A 20,418-nucleotide genomic window follows, 5' to 3' on the forward strand; every position below is an offset into this window, starting at 1 on the left:
AGATCTCAGTTCAAGTTCTATCTCATATACAGTGCCTGCCAGATCCTGGGCAACTTACTTGATTTCTCACTGTCCTGGATAATTTTTTAGGACTGTAATTTGCCTATGCATAACTGATCACAGATGTGAACAACAACAACAACAAAAATAAGCAAAATAGGCATGTGAAAAGCAAGACACATAAAATATTGAGTTCCCTATAAGGTAGCCCAAGCCTAAATTAGTCAGGGACAACTATGATGTGTTGGACACAATTTTGTGCTCCAAATACGTTTATGGAATGAAATTTTCTTTCCAAAGAATAGGAGAATGGTAAATAATATGCTATTAAGTGTTTTTCTATAACAAATTCTATTTTCTATTATTATTATTAATCATTATTAATTAATTGTTTACAGAAATATAATTTCCAGGAGAAGTCCCTCTCCATGATCTTCAATTTCAACTATAAAATAAAGCAATTGGACTAGATAGTGTGTGAAGTTTCTTCCACTTCTCTAACCATGATCCTATTATAGATAATATATTTTTAAAGATGCTTTAGGTATTTTATCATAATCTCATTTACATAAATAAATTTCAATCTTTTTCTTCTATTATATGGACCAAAGACTCTTTCTAAAGTATGTGTTATGCTATTGAAAGATTTAATTAAGGCTAGAATTTCAAGCCTGTGTAATCCATTTATAAAAATATTTTAGGTCATGCAGATTATGATAGTTACAGATTTAGGCAGAACAGGATTTTCTATGCAAGTAGAATTTGTATCTGAAATGTGAATATAAACATTTTTAAGAATTAGAATAAATAAGTAGCTATGATGTTTATCCTAATGTCCATCCACTAGAGGGCAACATTTAAAAGACATTTTAATATTCCCAAATGATTAATAAAATGTACATCTGGAGGTTATTTTAGAGAGTCGTGCAATCTAATGCTTCATTTTATACACGAGGAAAATGAGACCAGAAAGCTTATTATTTGGCCAAGGCCACCTAGACAATGCCAAAGTTGAGACTAGAACTTGGGTCTAGAGGCTTCTGGTATAGTACTTTTTCTCTATTCACCAACAATTTCCAGAAATGTTTTTAAAATAAATTAATAAAACTCAAATATATGTATGTACACATATATCCATATATGCATATGTGTGTATATGCATGCATGTGTGTATATATGTATTCCATACAAACCAGGTTGTAATAAGAAAATAGATTTAAAGCTAGAAGAAAGAGATCTTAGTAGTTATCTAGTCCAACACTCTCTCTCTCTCTCTCTCTCTCTCTCTCTCTCTCTCTCTCTCTCTCTCTCCCTCTCTCTCTCTCTCTCTCTCTCTCTCTCTCTCTCTCTCTCTCCCTCTCTCTCTCTCTCTCTCTCTCTCTCTCTCTCTCTCTCTCTCTCTATATATATATATATATATATATATATAATATTAATTAGATCATTTAACCTCTCTCAGAATCAGTTTCTGATTCTGAGAGAGGTTAAATGATCCAATTAATATAATTCAGGTAGTAAGTAACTGAGTTGTGATATGAATCCAGGTCATCTGACGTAGAATCCAAGCTGCCTCATTTATGTAATAACTAAAGAAATGGTATTCATGTAGAAATAATGATACTAATAGACACACTATTAGAAGTCTAATCTTAATAACTAATATGATTCCTTAAACAGTTGTATGTGAAATGAATAACTATATACAACACTAAAAGTCAAAAACCTGTTGTAAAATGCCTTCTTAAGAGATGATGTAACTTGCTAAGGGAAAACATTTTCTGTGCCATACAATTAAGTATTATTTTAAATATTGTTATTTAATGCATTGCTTAAAACATTAAAATCTTGGGATCTTAAGGGCTGAGATTGTATCAGCATCTATAAAGGGCTGCATGGTGGAAACAGGATATTAGAGCTATAAGGAATCTTAGAAATCATCTCTTAATTTTACACATGAAAAAACTGAGGCACAGAGTGATAAAGGTATTTTTGCAAATTCACTCAATCATGTAGTAGCAGAAGTATGTCTGGAAGTGATTTCTGATTCCCAATTCAGAGTTCTTTTGATTACATCATGCAGATTTTAACTAGGGATTTAAAATAGGTCAAGTGCCCACACTGATCCATTTATATTAATTCTTTCCCTGGTGAATATGACTCAAACTATTGAAATTTTAGATACTATAGAAGATGGGTAGAGAACATATTTGGCAGGAACTGGGGGAGGGGGAGAGGATTTTTCTAAGATCTTGTGCGTCATACCAAGTAGAATACTTATGCCACATCTGTATAAGTCTGTAGCTTCCAATCACTCTTTTGCTCAAGGACAATGGGAAACAAAGATGTGTTCAGGTTTGAAAAGTGAAAATACCACTGAGGAATATCAATGATATATTAAAGGTCCTTAAAAATGGAAGATGATATTCAACAGAGGAAGGTGTGGAGGAATTCAAAATGGCCATGCTCATTTCCAAATTATAGTTCCTTTAGGGCAGGGAATTTGTTTTATTTCAACTTTTGAATTTCTCCAGCAGCAAGCATAGAGTTCTTTCCAGAATAAATATTTCACAAATATTCACTGTTATATTGTACCACTTTTAAAATGAGCATCTAAATCCACATAACAATAGAATACATGATTATTTAGAGTATTGGTTACTGACATTCACCTATTTACACTTCTTTATGACAGAATAATGTAAAAAAGAACTGGTTGACATTTTATTGAGAAAGGCAGATATGATTATTTCATTATTGGATGCTGCCATATTGGTGAGGTGATTCTTGATATGCCTTCATATAAATAAAATACAAGCTATTAGAACTTCTAGCATTTTAGATTCCTGGTAGATTTGGAATCAGAAAACCACTTACTACCCAGGAACCTTGGACAAGTAACTATATTTTTAGGTCTTAGTTTTCTCACCTTTAAAATGAAGGGGTGGCAGCTAGGTGGAGCAGTGGGTAGAGCACCAGCCCTGAAGTCAGGAGGACCTGAGTTCAAATGTGATCTCGGACACTTAACACTTCTTAGCTGTGTGACCCTGGGCAAGTCAAATAACTCTAATTGCCTCAGCAAAAAATAAAATGAAATGAAATAAAATGAAGGGGATATAATAGTTGACCTCTAAAATCCCATTCAGTTCTATGTTTCTATATCTCTTAAGTATTTGAAGATAGCAAAGGTTGCATGTTGAAAACAATCTTTGCATGTGGTTGGGAAAAAAGCACTCTTTTTTTTTTAGAGAGTGTGCTCACTCTATCTCCAAGTCCTTAAAACATAAGAGCAAGGGTGAGTAATACCCCATGAAAAGGACTGCTAAGACTGTGATATGCTCAGCAAAGGGCTAAGTATAGTTAAAGGAAAGAGATATATTGATTGAAAATTAAAGGATTAATGAATGTTTCTAGGCAACAGAGCCAGGTTTCCAAAGAACACAGTGAATACCAAAGTATTATTTTTGCATATATGCTATACAAAGAACTATGGAGAGAGACAGGTGATATAAGTATGGGGTGTCAGGAGAAAATATTAAGACTTTAAGGTTGCACTTAAGAAAATAATACTGAATGATCAGGATTGGGGACTTGTATAATAGGAGATATATTGTTTTAGAATTCTATCCAGATATCAATTAATTGATGGAGGATATGTGCAGTTAACCTGACCTAATAAAATGTTAGTGTTTTGGTATGTGTCTCCATTAAACATCTCCAGATATGCTTCAACACTTTGGTGAATATAATACTGGTTTTGAGGCTCTAGGCTTTCTGGCTTAGGATAGAAGAGAAGTAATAGCAACACCACTGAGCCATCTTCTCTCTTTACTTTGCTAATATGCTACAGTTTGTAAGTTTAAGGTAGTAGTTTTCAGGCCTTGAAATTCTTGGATCCAGACTTTCTGGTTCTGGGTAGGAAAAGCACAAAGATCTTGGACTTAAAATGGCCTTATAGACACGGTCATTTTATAAAATATAAAATAGTATCTGATATAGTGTCCTTTGAATAATACATATCTATCTTTTTGTATACACACAATATGTGTATATGCATATATATGTATGCATATATACATACATCTTCTTTCTAGTGATGGGGCTAGGAGAGAACATACTAATGTTCTTTGTCTTAACACAATCCATTAAGGAACGACTTTTATCACAATTTTTCTTGAAATTCTCAGCTACTTGATAATTTTTCTCTCATTCATAACTGTAGCCATTCATATAATTTACACAGCTTCTCTGAATGATTACTTATTGAGATCTACCCTTCAGAGAAGTGGATACCAGATCCTAAAGACTGCCAATTTGAGGATTCGCTCCCCCTGCTGGCCTAAAACAACTTGCCATTTATTGACCTTCAGAATGTATCCCAAGGCCGATTGCTTTTTGGAAGTGTTTCTCCAAAATACATAGAGCATAAGGATTTTACATATCCAGCAAAATGCATCAGTAATTTATTTCTTGACCTGTAGATGTCTGTTTTCATAAATTAAATGGGCCTATACACATTTTTTGTTTTCTTCCGACTGAAACTGAAAGCCTTTGTTGAATACTTACACACACTCAGTTCTGAGGGCAGCACAAATTTAAGGGAAGAAAAGTGTAATTCAAATATGTATCAACAGAGTCTGTTCTAGTCTTCCAGGTTTTGCTTTATTAAAAATATCACCAGTGTTTTATTTCTAGAGAAAGCAACAGCTTGTGCATGGGAATAAGGCACAAAGTCACAAATCAGTATCTTATCATCTTATCTTAGGAAAGTACTTTGAATCACTAAGGTTTAAAATATAACATGTGAAAGTCACACATGTTTAAGCTAAATGAACTTGTTAATAACAATTACAAGTAGACTTCGGCTACATTTTCAATTTTATCCTATTTTCTTTCAGAGGTTGCAACTAAATCTATTTACAAAATAACTACTGGGCTTACCCATATTAAATGGTAAAACCTAGCCAGTCCCCCCGCCCCCCCAGCATGCCGCAAACCCAAGTGAAATATGTTGTAATCTTCCCTCACTGCAACAGGGTCAGGATGGGCTGGCGTCAGCGTGCTGGGCGAGACGTGGGAGACGAGAAGTAACTTGTCAATTTTTAATAAACTCTTCCTTCCTTGCCAAATCAACTGCACTATTCTCTCTGCAAACCAATGAGATGATGACATCTTTCTAGTTGGTTTCCATAGCACCCATTCCTGAAGAGCCCCAGGATGGTCTTTTGGAAGGACTGTTCTACCTCCTCTAGAAAGTTGGCAAAGCAGCGGACTCAAAAAACCTTTCCCTCTGCCCTACGTGCCCTGTCCGTGGTCCTGAAATCGGGAGGCAGCGCCAGACTGAGAGGGAGCTGTCCCCAGTGCTGAAAAGCTCTCGTGCTCTGTCCAAAATTAGACCTGTTTGTCTCACTAAATCACGTTTTCGCTTTTCATTGATTCTCGTTCCAAGGAGCGTCAAGTTCTCTCTCCATCTTTACTCTCCACTACCGCATATCTGAATTGCTCCCCGTGAAGGGAGCAGAAGCTCATTTGTGAAGATGAAGCCTTAGGGTTGGCACTGCCCACCTAAGAGCTAAAACCATCCATTAATTCTCTCTCAAGCTACTCTGCTACGGAAGAGGACTAACACTGGTATCATCTTCTCTTTGCACTTATAGAAGAGCTTTATGATTTCCTCTATTTTAAAATCCTGCAGTTTTTGAAAAGAGCTTCAAAATCAGAATTAGAAATCATTTCCAAGAGGACTAACTTCCATCAAGAAGGATCTCTTCGTACCCGCCCAAATATCATGGCACTGCATGCTTCCTCTGCTACCGGATCCTCCCCTTCAAATAAGACTTTCTAATTGTGTCTAGCAACTCTCCTATTAGGAAAGCCGTGGGTTGCATGTAGCTGTACTCCGTTATATCCCCTTTCTCTCCCTCCCTTTCACTCACATTCTTCTTCCCAGAGGTGCACCAATAGCCATTTCGCGGGGAAGGAAAGAGAGAGAGAGGGAAAAAAACACCTTAGCGATTAAGCCAATATGCGCAAGCATCGCCTTTCATAGCTCAAACCTAGTACATTCCGGGAGCCACTGCTGCAGGGATGGAGTCGATAAAACAAAGGATTTTGACCCCTGGCAAAGAGGGGCTGAAGAATTTTGCTGGAAAATCTCTCGGCCAAATCTACAGGTAAGAGAAAACGACTCCCGTGTTCACTGGGGCTTCTTTCTGGGGAAACTGTCAGATAGGTTTCAGTTAAATGAAACCACTTCGAAGGCTTGTAATTTGATCGGTAACGTTTGTTCGGTTAAACATTGGGGCTCACCCAAGGTTGGCAAAAGAATGTGGCATGAAAGCAATCTGGTGTGTGTGTGTGTGTGTGTGTGTGTGTGTGTGTTACCATCTGTATGGATGATTAGTGGCAGATACTTCTCCCCTTTCCACTCCAGAATTCATCTCTTTTATAATAAGAGAAGACTCCACACCCTATCAACGGGCTTTCCCTCTTTTCTAATCGTTTACTTGGAAAAAGCTCGAGTTAGATACCTTCAATGCAAAAAGCATTAAGCCCATTCGATTAGTAATCTCCCAGGAGATCTTCCTTTTGAATTAAAAAAGAAGAAGAAGAAGCACTAAATATATATATCAATAATTGATAGCTGGCCAATTTCTGGGTTTGAGGCTGAAACAATTATGTATTTTTAAATTATGTATTCGTCCTCTCACAGACATCAGTCTCTGGTATGGAGAAAGCTTGTGCATTATGAAAAGAATAATCCTTCTGAGTGCAATGGATGGATAGAAACGATTTTGAAACTAACACTCGCTATAGTAACTTGGCCAATGAATCCTGTTACTACAGGTAACTTCTACCGCTTCCAGAGAGATCGTTTTTGTGTTCTTTTCCTTTTGTTTTTAAAGGTTGTCTCTTTTCTTGGAGTATTCTTCAAAGAAAGGAGATCAACCTCCAAGGAGACAAGACAGACAAAAAAGAACAAGAAAGTGTATTTTGGGTAGCATCTTCTTTCCAGATTTAGAAAGAAGAGCATTTTAGGAAATAAATAGAAAGTTTTGAGAAAAGGTATGGCGGGTAGCTCAAATACTTCCTTCCAGCTTTTTCAGGTTCGGGTTGGCTCTACTTCTGGCCAGGATTTGTACTTATCTATGCGGCAACATTCCGCATTCTCCACTGCAATCCTACAACACTACTGAGAACTGCTCATTCAGTCACATTCGATCAGGTACTAAGGACACTCAAGGAGAGCTTTTGCTCTAAGACTGGAAGTTAGATTTGGAAGCTTTCCTTTTCTAAGGGAAAACGTGATTGAGGGATACATAAAACCTGTGTGTGCGTGTGTATATACATATGTTTTGAATCCCATTACTTGAATCTTCATTTCCTCTGCTCCCCCAGTATTATGGCCTTTAAAAAATCATTCTTATACTCTTAAAAACTTCTGGTCTAAGCATCATTTAAAATATTAAACTGTAAACATCACCATGAATTTATTTTCAGAATAGTACGGAATTTATTATGGTTTCATGTATTGTGAAAGGTTTGAAAATCATATTCTTTGAACCTATTTGATAATATCATTCAGATTAATCACATTATATTTAAGCAACCATATATTTGTGTGTTTATAGTTATATGTTTATGTAGTTATATGTTATGTAGTTTATGTAGTGTAGTATATAATATAATGGCCGAACTGATAAGAATGAAAATTGATCCTGCTTATTTCAAACCGAAAATACTACTGCTTAAGGAAAGGTTTCCTTTAAATATTTGAAACTATTACACCCTAACGTAACTAGGAGATACTCCCTTTAAAAAGGGAGGGGGTGTCTTTGTCTAAAGAGAAATCTCACACATTTCAACTCTCGGAAGAAAACTGTTGTTACTCGAATGTAGGAAAGCATTTTAGCCCTCTGAGACAAATGCATTGATGCGATTCATTCTTGAAGGTTTGGAATTTTTAAATATTGATGGCAATGGCATTTCTAAAGTGGTGCAGGGTCTGCATTGAATGCGGAAATGCCTTATGCACGAGTGATTTTCTTTTTATGTGTATAGAATTGCATTTGAATGTCTAGAAAAGGCTCCAACACTTTTTTTTTTCCTCGCGTGTAATTGAGAAATGTAAATAATTCATGTCAAATGTGTGAAAGGTAGTTTTGTTTATTTTGTCTACATTTTCGAGGGCCCTTTCTTTCTCTTTCTGCCCCCATCCTCCTCCCCGCCATCTTTAGAAAAGAAAAGACATATATATATATATATATATATATATATATATATATATATATGATGAGAGCCAATGTAAAATCAAGATCAAGGATTTGAGTTCAGATGGCGGGGCTGATTCGGAAAAAAAAAAAAAAAACTGGGCAGAGCCTGCTGCAGGTGTGACACACGAACCCCTGCATTGTCCTTCCCTGTTTTAAATCCAGATTCAGGAAGGACTTGGCCCAGAACACTTTTGCTACGAGAAGCGTGGGCGTGGCTACGTCACCTCACACCCAGAAAACCCGCATCCCTTTGGGAAAGGACCCCCGCAGGGAAGTCTGAGGAGGGAACTGTTGATTTTGCAGGCTGAGATTTGGATTCAGCGGAGGATGACAGGAGATTGGAATTAAGAGTAGTAACAAAGAAGGTTTAGGGTATAAATGCTGCAGGAGAGGGAGAAAGAACACAAGTGAAAAGGTTCAAAATAGCCACCTTGAAGCTGTTAGCCCCAATTTCTTGTTTTTTTTTTTTCCTTAGCTCAAGCAATCTCGAAGGGAAAACAATATGGAGACTATTTAAGAGTTGGTGGGGAGAGAAATGGGGTTCAGGGATTAGGGAGGATTCAGAGTAGGGAATTTGAGCCAAAGGAGCAGTAGGACCTGGAGTTTGGTTGGGGTGGGATGTCCTTCTTTAGAGAAGAAAGGTCGAAAGCCAATTCAATTCAATTCAGTTCAATTCGTTTCCACCAACACTGTTTAAGCGCTCACTGTGTGCAAAGTTAGACACACAAAACAATTTCTCCTCTTACAACACAAATCCCTTCTATTGGGATTACAAAGAGTAAGAAAGCAAAGGAGTTTGATTAAAATTTTTAGCTAGAAAGACAAGTGGATTCCCTCGTCTAATCACTCATACTCTCCTCCCTCCCCTCCCCCCAGTTGCAAAAATCATTCCCAAGGGCTTCTTAATCTGGGGTGTCGATATCATTACTTTCCTTAGTCATCTTAAATATTTTGTTTAATGCATTTCAAAACATTGTTCGGATAAATCAAAAGCCTTCCCCGAGAGGGTCCAAGACAAAGACAATAAACAACAATCAAAAACAAGATTAAGAAGCTCGGGTTTTTAACAAATCCCTACTTTCCAGGGAGTTTAAAAAACGAAGACACCCCCTCCCCAATTCCACCCCGGAGAGGGCGCTAAGAGAACACAGCCAGGAGTGAATCAGGACTCTTCAATCTCATCCAGTCACTCCACCTGCTCCCGGACAGTCGAATTGGACGCTGACCTTAATACCTTCTGTCTTCCCTTTCTCTTCCCCTGCCCCCTCCCTGGCTCTCTGGCCTCTCTTCTTCGTTCCAGGGTGCTCGAGAAAAAGCAGAAGACTGGGGAGACTATTGAACTGACCGAGGATGGGAAGCCCCTGGAGGTGCAGGAGAAGAAGGCGCCACTCTGCGACTGCACCTGTTTTGGCCTGCCACGCCGCTATATCATAGCTATCATGAGTGGCCTAGGCTTCTGCATTTCCTTCGGGATCCGCTGCAACCTGGGGGTCGCCATCGTGGACATGGTGAACAACAGCACCATACACCGAGGGGGGAAGATCATCAAGGAGGTGGGCGACTGTGGGGACACGGATCCCCTCTTCTCCTCTCTACTTTTTTCTTATTTCACCAGAGGCTCCACTCCACTTCCAACTCTATGATCATAAAATCATCAGTTTAGAACTGAAGAGGGTCTTGGGAGTCCATGTAGTCCAAATTCACATTTTGTAGATGAGGAAACTGGAGTTCAGAGAGTGACTTCCCAAAGATCGTTTGGGTAGTAGTAAGCAACAGAGATGGAAATTTAAATGTCCCGACTGGAAATCCAGGGGGGCATTTTTCCCAGCCCTTAGTAAGGGGGCAAGGTTGTCCTCAATTTTTTTTGGTCACACATGAAAATAGATCACATATAATATTATAGGATGGCTATGAGAATGGACCAGGATTCTATTGGTAGAGGTAACTCCCAGTGAGAAACTCTACCAAAGCAGATGGACACGTTCTCTGTCATTTGTAACTTTAGAAACTTCTTTGGCACTAAGTGACTTGCTCAGAATCACCCCATTAGTTTGTACTTGCACCCATATCTTCATGAGTTTGAGATCAGCTCTCCAGCCACAAACATCTTACTGCAGAAAATATTACATAATAATAAAATACTAATAGCCCCAATAGATTTTTCTTAGTTCTCATCTTTGTACCTTAGGGGGCTCTTTTCCAAGATCATTGGACTGTTGCTCCCATCTCAACCTTATTGTCAATTTGTTTCTGCAAAGTAACACAACTCTTGATCTTAAGGAGAGGACTCCAGGAGAGCTGTAGCTTTTCCACTGCTTCTAGGTTTCATGTAGGAAATCTGAGGTAAATTAGTATTTAAGTAGAAGAACTAGATGACCCAGGCCACAGATCAATCAATCCATAACATTCACTGTGCCCCCTCGGTTTTAGATATCATTAAAGTCAAAAATGATAGAAATTTACAGTTATAGAGACACACACAACACGAACACAAACACACAAATATATAAGAAATATATGGCACAAATAACTCGGATACAGCATGTGACCAGAGGAATTGATAATTGATGTTTCTTTTCAAGAAAACATACCAGTAAGCTCAAGTACAGCCTTTTCACCCCCATCTTCCCCCACCCCTCCCAGCAACCCTAGGTCCACTAATATGGAATTGAAAGAGAGTGAGCTCCCAGAGCATATATTGTTTTGTTTTGTTTTGTTTTTCCCCAGAGGAGTGCAGGCTAGTCTGGCTTCTTGTGTGGAAGCTTGGCTCTCAACTTTGACCTCCATACACCAGTTTCATTTATAGTCTTTTCTTTATAACTAGTTTCCAGTTTTCTTCGGAATAAAAACTGCCTCCCTTTTGGTATCCTCATATCCAGGTGTTTACCCTTTGCCCTGCCCTCCCCCAACTGATCTGAGTCCATAGACCAGAACTCTCTCTCTGAAGCAGGTGTGTTCTGCCTTTTTTTTTTTTTTCTGCTCCCTCTTTACCACCTTTGTAACCGCAAGTTTAATTGCAGTTCCCAATCTTCTGATTCTGTTTCTTATATCAGCTCCATCTTACCTTTAGTTCAATTAAATTCTAATTCAGCAAATATTTATTATGGCGCTGAGAATAAAGTTTAAAATCATTTCTTTGTCTTCTCTTCTAGCCTTTCTTTCCTTCTGCGCTCCCTTTCCCTCTGAGTGTCCTTTTTGTAAGGAATCTAACATTTCCCCGCATCCCATCCCCACAAAGCTGCGGTTAGGGTATCTATCTAGCTTATAGGCAGACAGACCTTTAGCAGAGGAACAAAAGCACGCAGGAGTTTTAGGTTACCTTAGGGTAACCTAAGAGAGCTAAACCCGAGTCACTGTGCACTATAGATCCCTGTATCTACCTTCACAATTCAAAGGGTAAAATGAAATTAGCAAAGACTCTCTGCGATTCAAGTTAGTACACTAATTATCTTGCTTTTTTTCTCTTTTCTCCTGCTTCCTCCGGCCTTGGTAGAAAGCCAAATTTAATTGGGATCCGGAAACCGTGGGGATGATCCATGGGTCCTTCTTCTGGGGCTACATCATCACTCAGATCCCCGGAGGCTACATCGCGTCCCGCCTGGCCGCCAACAGGTACCTGCATTAGCCGGGGAACCGACCTGGGGTGTCTCTGGGGGGTAAGGGTGACTGTGTGGAAAACCCGAGAATTTGGAGAAGCGAAGGATGACTAGAGGGAGAAGATCAATAGGGATAAAAGAGCCCAAGGAACTATCCTCAGTGCCGTTGCTCTAGCATTCTGTCTGCTCCCTACGGGAGCTACGGGTCTAGCTCGGGCCTCAGACCAAATAATCAAGTTGTGGGTTAGAAAAACAGCCCGAAGGAGAAGTCCCTGCCTAGTCAGGGATAGCTGGAGGGCTAGAGGGGAGGGGCAGTCCAATTGGATGTAAAGGGCCTAGTTGCGGGCTGTGATTGACAAAGATTTCCCTAACCTCACCACAGCTAAACTGGGCAGCTGGCTGAGGCCTGGTTGAATCTGGGTTCATGGATAGATGTGGCGGAATATTATTATTATCATTAGCTGATATTATTGCTATTATTTTCGTTATTATTACTATTAATGTCGGCAGTTTTCGCGCTTCCCTTTCTTCCTCCCGACTTCTTGTTACTGGAAAAAAAACAAGAGCTGCGCGTGTCGGCTTCTTGGTAGGCTAAGTGTGGGCCCCGGGGGTGCTTCGGACCCTGTGGCCAGACCGCCAGTCGAGCTCTTCTAGGCATGGTAGGCCCGCCGCCCCTAGCCCGCAAAACAGATGGTGCTCGGGGTCTTAAAGCTTTGTTTCTATGGTGTCTGGCGAGCTTTCAAGCACCAGGGGTGAGATTCCACCTGTTAATTAGCTCCGCGGAGAACTGCGGGAAGACGGAAGGCATTGAGCTCAGTCCCCCGGGGCCGAGAGGGCTGGTCGAGGTCCTAGCGCCTGCTCCTGGTCAGCTCGACCCCCTTCCCATCTAAGCTTCCTTCTCTGGAGCTGTCCCCGAGTCTGAGAACCCGGGAATCGGGAAAAGCCACAGGGCCCGGGGCAGCTGTTTGGGGCCACGGACTGTTGAGGATCTCAGGTTCGTTTTAGAGACAAGAGAAGGCGTTCAGATTTTAACTAGCCTTAAATTCATTCATTAAGACAACATCGTTGGACATGAAGGGGAGAAAGAACCCGTTTTATTTCCTCCTGTTTTAAAGATTTAAGATTGTTGCTTACTTTGGACCGCATCCTAACACCCCATCCTAACGCTTCTTTCCGTTACCTCAAAAGAATCGGGCTTTAAAGATGAACAAAAATGACAAGAACAGTTCCTCTTTTAGACCGTGAGAAGCTTACGACAGTTTCCTCGTTTGTTACGCTTTGGCTCTATTCAGTATGAAGATCCAGTTCATCATTTTCAGTCTCCCCAATCCCGCCCTGGTGTTTCTTAAGTACAGTTCTGCTCACCTAAAATTCTAACACAAAGATCAAGTCTTCCAGCCTCTGATAGCTCAGTCATCTCCTGGGCCCTGAGGGGGACTCCTGGAAATTTACTTGAGGCTTAGCAGGCAGAGGGCACTGATTTCAGGAGAGTCCTTCACAGCGGTAAGAGGATGGAATGGAAGATAAATTCATAAAGTTGACTTTGAATAATATCTACCCCCAGATTTTAACCCTTCTCCCCATACAAGTTACAAAGCTAAGGCAAAGAAATAGAGATGGAGACCAATAACCCCCATGTTCATGTAGGTCATGTATGAAAGTGACCTTAGGTAAAAATCATTAAGGGTAAAACAGATTTCAGTGTGCTTAATTATAAATTACAGAGCTTTTTAGCTTTCAGTCAAACTTCTAGCATTGAAGCTATTTTTTTCCCTGAGAAAAGTCTTGATATTTTTCCATTTCTTAAAAAAAATCTGCATTTAAGTGCTCTTTCCATTCGTGGAACAACTTCGGGGTTCAAGAGCAATGTGCATAGACAATCAAAGAAGAGATTGATGTCAAAATACAATAACTGGACCTTTAAGACTCCATCCAAAATCAGAACCTTAAGCTTGCCAAATGTTAAAAGGCTAAGGTTTTCCTGCCAGGCAGAAACACCTGGGATTTGCCAATTTCCCTCTCTTTTAAAAATGGGAAGCCAAATGGAGAGAAATCTCATGTAAAATGCAATTGTGTAGCTTTCATTAGAAATCACAACTAAAATGGTACCAGCTGACTATGCAGTACTTCAGGCTTTGGAAAGCACCTTAATACATTATTAATCTCATTTGATCATTACAGTTACTATATGAAGGAAAATGCTAATATTACCCCAATTCACAGATGAAGAACCTATCCCCCAGACAATAAGGAATCTGCCCAAAGTCAAATACAGCTAAAAAAAAGTGTCCAAAGTGTGACTGGACTTAGGTCTTCCTAAGTTCCACGTCCAATACTCTGCCACATGGCTTCTAGTATGCAGTATGCTTAATATTTATCCAATATCTAATGTCTTTGGTATAATTTCCTTTAAAAAAAAGATAAGGTGACTTAAAATTATGATTTACACCAATATTTACCTGATACTTTTTAACCTCACATGAACTGCCTCTGCTTGTTCAGAAAGCTTGATAATATGTATGAATTATTTAAAAGTACACATTATAAGAGGAATCCCTTACATAAGAAATAAGGGGAAAATTGCAATCCTTATCTAAAAAGCTATTCTGAAATTGTGAGATTCAATTCAACTAATTTTCTATCAACAGACATTGTACACCCATTCAAAATTGCTTCCTGGAAACTCTAAAAATGGCATAAGATTCCCCTTGGCTAGGATACTAGGGACACATTCTCTCTCTGAGGTGCAAAATAATCTCCCTTTGGGGGCGTTTGTCATAGTATCTTCATGCATACAATCCTGAAGTGGAGGAACTGAGGTGTTTGGAGAGAGAGCAAAAAGGGAAAGATATTCCGTGTCTGTACCTTTTCATAAAAATGTTCTTATTGAAAAAAAAAAAAAGATAATAGATCTTTCTATTGGCTGGGTCCAAAGCAATCCCATACCTGCTTACAATTAAGGTTGCTGGTTTATTGGCTAGATAGGGCAGAATCCACACCTGGTTTCTTATTTATGAGGATGAAAGAATAGGAGAGCTGGGGAAAGAATGAGCTCAGTCTCCAGAGAAAGGGAATTCTTGCATCATTTTCTGTTATCCTTAAAGTGATATTACATACTTCTAGCTGCAGAATTGGTGATCATGAAAGGAAAAATCATCATTTTGATAAAGAATGTTGGAGGATTATTGTTTTTTAAAGGGTGAGGGAGAAAAGCCCAGCATATTTGGCATTTTTTTAAAAAATAAAAATATATTTTGATACATTTATACAATAGAGGCTAATCTGATATATTTGCTTTTTAATCAAAAAAGAGATGCAACTTTTTTTCCATTGTGGTATTTTAAAGTACAAAATTCTTAAGGATCTCTATATATCAGAACTAGAATCATGAAATATTAGATTGATAGGGGAGTTTAGAATTTAGCTTGCCCCCAAACCTCATTTTACAATATTAGTTCCATACAGCACCTACAATGCGCATACACCAATGCTGGAAATGCAAACACAAAGCCACATCAGTCCTTGGCCTCTAGGAGCTTACATCCATTTTCCTTTTCTGTAATGTAGGCCAATCTGATAAGTGTGAAGTGATAGCTTAGAGATGTTTTTGAATTTGTCTAATTGGTTGTGATTTAGAGTATTTTTATGTGACTATTGATAAAAGAAGTCAACTTCCCTCTTCATTTACAAATGAGGAAAGTCCTAGAAAGAATGATTTGTTTAAAATCACACCGTTAGACAGCACTGAAATTGATACCAGAATCTGGGTCTTCTGACTCATATTCTAGTGCCTTCTTCACTGCAAATGCTGTCTTGACAAATTTATAGCAGTCATTGGATGGGCCAAGTAATCAAGGGAACTTGTTCTAGTGAGGTAATCAGATTTTGCGGTTTTCAGGAGAGTAAGCGGCAAATACATAAAAGTGCCTATCCAAAGTGGAGTTCTATAAAGCAAGTGATACGAATATAATTTTAGTGCATCCTATTTTGTAGATTTTATCCTTTTTTGCAAAAACAGATTAGTAGTTCATTAAATACAACAGCCCGAGACAAAAGACAGTATAAAACTATAAAAAATTATGGGTCTGGATGGTGAGATCAATATCTCTATCCATCTAATATCTCTATTTCAATGTATCTCTTTTTATCCATACATCTCTCATTTATCTATCTATCTTATCATCTCTATCTCTATGCATTTATCTAGTAGTCACCTAAATATGAATGAGCTGCCTCAATTTCCTAATATGTAAAATATGGTTGACAAGAGCACTTGTCTTCCAGATTGTATTGAAGATTAAATGAAATAATATTTGTAAAGCACTTTGCAAAGCTTAAAGTATGCTGTATAAATGTTAGCTGTTATTATTATTCATTCTGCCTGCTCTGTTTTTGTTTTTAATCTGATTCCAACATTTACAAATGTAAATGGAAAATTTCCATTGTGAAAAAAATTGCCTCTTTTCAAGTGTCAGATTTCAACCTTATTAAATTATCTTTTCACCCACATTATTCACTGTTGAAGTTAATGTCCATTGAAAATGCTTTACATCTCATTTGAAGGCTTTTAAAGAGCAGCCTTGAAATGGCTTCATTTCAACACCACTCACCCAAGCAGCTAAAGTTCACTGACAGATAACAATCTTGTGTTATTCCTTTAAAATAAAAATGTATGTCATCTTTATACTCTAGGCATGCAGACATAAAATATTAACCCAACTGAGAAAATTTATTTAAGATTAGAGTTTAATTTTCCTTTTAAAATCTAAAATTAAATAATTTTTTGATTGAAGATTTTACATAAGGTGCAATATGGTATAGTGAACAGAGAAATGTCCTTGGAAAACAGAGTCTTGGGTTCAAATGTGGCCTTCAATATTTAATGTATATGTGGCATTTTTTTTTGGTGATCCTGAGCAAATTTCTTAACTAGTCAGTGTTCTGGGCTAAAAGTCAAACTTATGGCTTGCCTTATAGCATTCACCAGTATAGCACCAGATGAAACTATAAATGGGAACTATTTAACAAAATAAATAAAAATGCAATAAAACATAATTGATATTAACATGTGGTTTTCTAAGTCATTATACATTTGCATTGATCCTTATGTATTTTTTAGTGATCCCCCATTTATATTTGAATTTGACGTTATTGCTCTAGACAACTCAGATTCTAAGTTGTAGAGAAGGTATTGACCTACTTGTAGGCGGAATATAATATAACAATGAAACCATAGGATACGGCTTCTATTCCTTTGGTTTAGAAAACCAATATTTGTAATTTGGGGTACATCTTACATTCCTAATTCATCTTTTAATTTGAGTAAAGAGCACCCTTTCCTAAATAACCAAAATATCATAGAATTGTATTTGGAAGGAATGTCAAGGGTCATTTAGTCCAATCTCTTTATTATATATAGGGGAAACCAAGGCCCAGAGAAATGAAGGTTGACTTACTGGGGATCACATTGTAAATGGTAGTTCTGGGATTCAAATTATGTTCTTCTGACTCTCTTTCTGCTGTCCCATCCTACCAGAAGCAAAAGCTGAGATGGTGATGCCCGAGGCAGGATTCCTGACTATCCATCATGATTTGTAGTGCCCATATATCCTTTAATCATCTTGCCAATCCATGACATGCTTTCCTCCTTTATAATTTTTTTTTTTGGCTGAAGCAGTTGGGGTTAAGTGACTTGCCCAAGATCACATAGCCAGGAAGTGTTAATGTGTCTGAGTCAGATTTGAACTCGGGTCCTCCTGACAGCTCTGAAGTCATTATCCACTACACTGTTTATAATTTTAAAGAGTGCTTTGTTTAGAATTATTGAGTTAGTATCTCACCATGCTGAGATGTGGGTACTTAACGACAATTACAGGTATCATTGCTGACTTTTGACGGATTAGAAAACTGAGGCTGAGGAAGGATTCAGTGACTTTCATGATCACACAGGGAGTATCAGAGAAGGTTTTCAAACCTAGGCTTTCCTGATTTCAATCTTCTGTATATAACCATGTACTTTCTCTGAGCTGTTGACTGCATGAGTGACTACCATCTATAGTATTTCAAATCCAGGGGAAAAATCCAAGAATTAGAGAGAGAAGCTTTTAATGGACCCAAAGGACCAACAGGATTTGTGTTAGGAGTGATTGGGACATTTAGTCATTGTAAACTACATCAGATGCTAAATTCTTTTGACCTTTTTGTCCACTCATAAAATCATGACAGACATTTCTGTATCCTAAAAAGAAGTCAAACCAATAGAGACATATTATATGAATTTGTCTTTTACCTAAAGAACAGCATGGATTATATAGCCCTTGTGCCTTTTTTGTACCCTCCCCTGAGATTACAGAGCCTTGAGAATGATGTGGGTATTGTTGACCCTTTGTTGGGAGGAGAAAGGAAGGCTTTTCAATGGAATTTTACAAAACATTTTATCATATCTTGATTTAAAAGTGACATTTCCCTAGTACTAGATTTCATGTGGAGGATGATTTGTCTCCTGTAATAAACATGCAAGTCCATAGATTTAAAAGTTAATCACTAGTAAGCATTTGCATTTTTTAAATAAAAGAAATAAAAATTTCAACAGCTTGAGTAAATGCAGCCTTCCAGGAATGGTTATTGTTATAAAATCCATTCATGAAGAATAGTGTAGGGTTTTTGAAAGAGATGTAGACTCATTCTTTCCACAAACCTCATATTCAGGGCCAAAATAAAGAGGATTGATAGTGGTGGTAGTGATGCTGTAGTGTGTGTGTGTGTGTGTGTGTGTGTGTGTGTGTGTGTGTGTGTATATAATATGTATAGATATAGATAATTATTTGCTTTATATAGGGTGCAAAGGAGTGAAAAGAGAAAAAATAAACTGGATTTCTTAACAAAAATAATTCAGCATTTAGAATTCTCATGAAACTGATTTATTCTCCACTTAAGTTTAGAAATATCCCCCTACAAAACAATGTTCCCTGGTTCCTTAACCCTGTGCCAGGCAACAATTCTGAAATCCCTTTGTGTGTGAAAAGAACTCAAGCATCAATAGAGGGGCAAGAGTTGGCATTCCGCTCTGGATGAATGGGTTTTACCCACACACCGGGTCAGAGGTGACTCTATCTCCCTGTTTATCTGCCTAATCTCTCTATCTGTCCATGATAGAGTCATTCCTGACCTCAGAAAAATCAAATATATGAGATTCCAATCCGGCTCCCCTTCCTTCCAAGAAGAGGAAGACCATGCTGGACCCTTACCCCATGCTTTACCATGCCTGGGCAGATGATGAACTTAAGCTTAGCCCGCTTGCCAGCAGAGGTAGAGAGGCTCTAGGGGCTGAAGGGGATGGTACGTGCCTCTGCCCTTTTTCCTCTCCCTCCCCCCTCATTAGGGCTGCACTCATGCTGCATTGCAGTTTAGCAGGCTCCCTAGCAGCCTCCCTGGGGTAGGGAAAAGTCTGGGGGGAGGGGTATATCAGGTGGGCAGCTGGTGGAGTGATTCTCCCGCTGCCATATGTCGCTGTTGGAACCATCTATTTTTTCTGTCATGAGTGATGAAGTCATTTTTACAACTTAATGATGTACCGAGGGACCCCGAGCACTGCGTTTGTGCATGTGTATTTCTTTTTTTAATATAAGAGTCGGGCATCAGATGTGGCAAAATGAGGAACAGAGAGGCCCCTGTTTGATTAGATTAAGCAGCAGGGAATCAGCCTGCTCCAATTCACCCTCTGGGAGAGACTTAGCCTTCTATTCAGGGTCAGTTATATCAGCTCCACATTAAGCTACAATGGAAATAGATTGATATCATCTTTTAAAATGGCTTACCACCCATGTTCTTGTCACTTTTCGGAATAAGTCTCCATGGGGGCAATGATTCATACAGGGGGCATGAAGGTGTTAGGACTGTGGGCCAATCAAGGGTGTAAATAGGAATCTCAGGAGTAACTCACCATGGTCTATGTTGATTAAGAATGTGCTCAAAATGTTCTCAGCTCGGTCATAGATAACTTGCCTCTCATTTCCCTCCAGTGCTCAGTCTTTAATTCCAATATGCCTTTCCTAGGGTTAGCTACTAATTAGGCATAAATGACCTTGCCTTACCAAGGCACAACATGGTAAAACTCAGGGAGATATAGGGGACATGAAACATCCTCATATCACAGCGATTTTGTTCAGCAATAAGCAAAAACTAAATCTGTATCTTTTATACATCATTTCCCCATCGTTACATCTGATATGGAAAATAAGGATGTGACAATCTGTTTTTAAAGCAAACATTCTTAATGGCATTAAACTTCAATGTGATACTTGCCACAGATGAAATGGGGAAGAGAACAAAAATTCAAAATAGATTTCTAATCTTTTCATATTATAGAGGATTTCTCTAATAAATGAATATATCCAATCTTTATTTCAGTAGACCAATAGATAGGAACATTCAGGAAAAACACAAGTATTTGCCAATTTTTATACCTGGCACAATGAATGGAAAAAGAAAACAAGGATTGGGAGCCATAGAATCCAATCCAAATTCTGGTTCTTACTTATTTGTAGCTTTGG

At 38.5% G+C, this 20,418-nt stretch overlaps 1 protein-coding gene across 1 annotated transcript in view; it reads left to right on the forward strand.

The window, feature by feature from the left end:
* The first annotated feature begins 5,119 nt into the window (after positions 1-5,119).
* Positions 5,120-20,418, forward strand: part of SLC17A6 (solute carrier family 17 member 6) — a 55,221-nt gene continuing 39,922 nt past the window's right edge. The window contains exons 1-3 of the mRNA XM_051964948.1: positions 5,120-6,170; positions 9,571-9,823; positions 11,764-11,882. Coding sequence (XP_051820908.1) covers positions 6,085-6,170; positions 9,571-9,823; positions 11,764-11,882 — 458 coding nt within the window. The 5' untranslated portion in view covers positions 5,120-6,084. The remainder of the gene's footprint in view (positions 6,171-9,570; positions 9,824-11,763; positions 11,883-20,418) is intronic.

This window comes from Antechinus flavipes, chromosome 6, assembly GCF_016432865.1.
Source record: "Antechinus flavipes isolate AdamAnt ecotype Samford, QLD, Australia chromosome 6, AdamAnt_v2, whole genome shotgun sequence".
Classification (NCBI taxonomy): domain Eukaryota; kingdom Metazoa; phylum Chordata; class Mammalia; order Dasyuromorphia; family Dasyuridae; genus Antechinus; species Antechinus flavipes.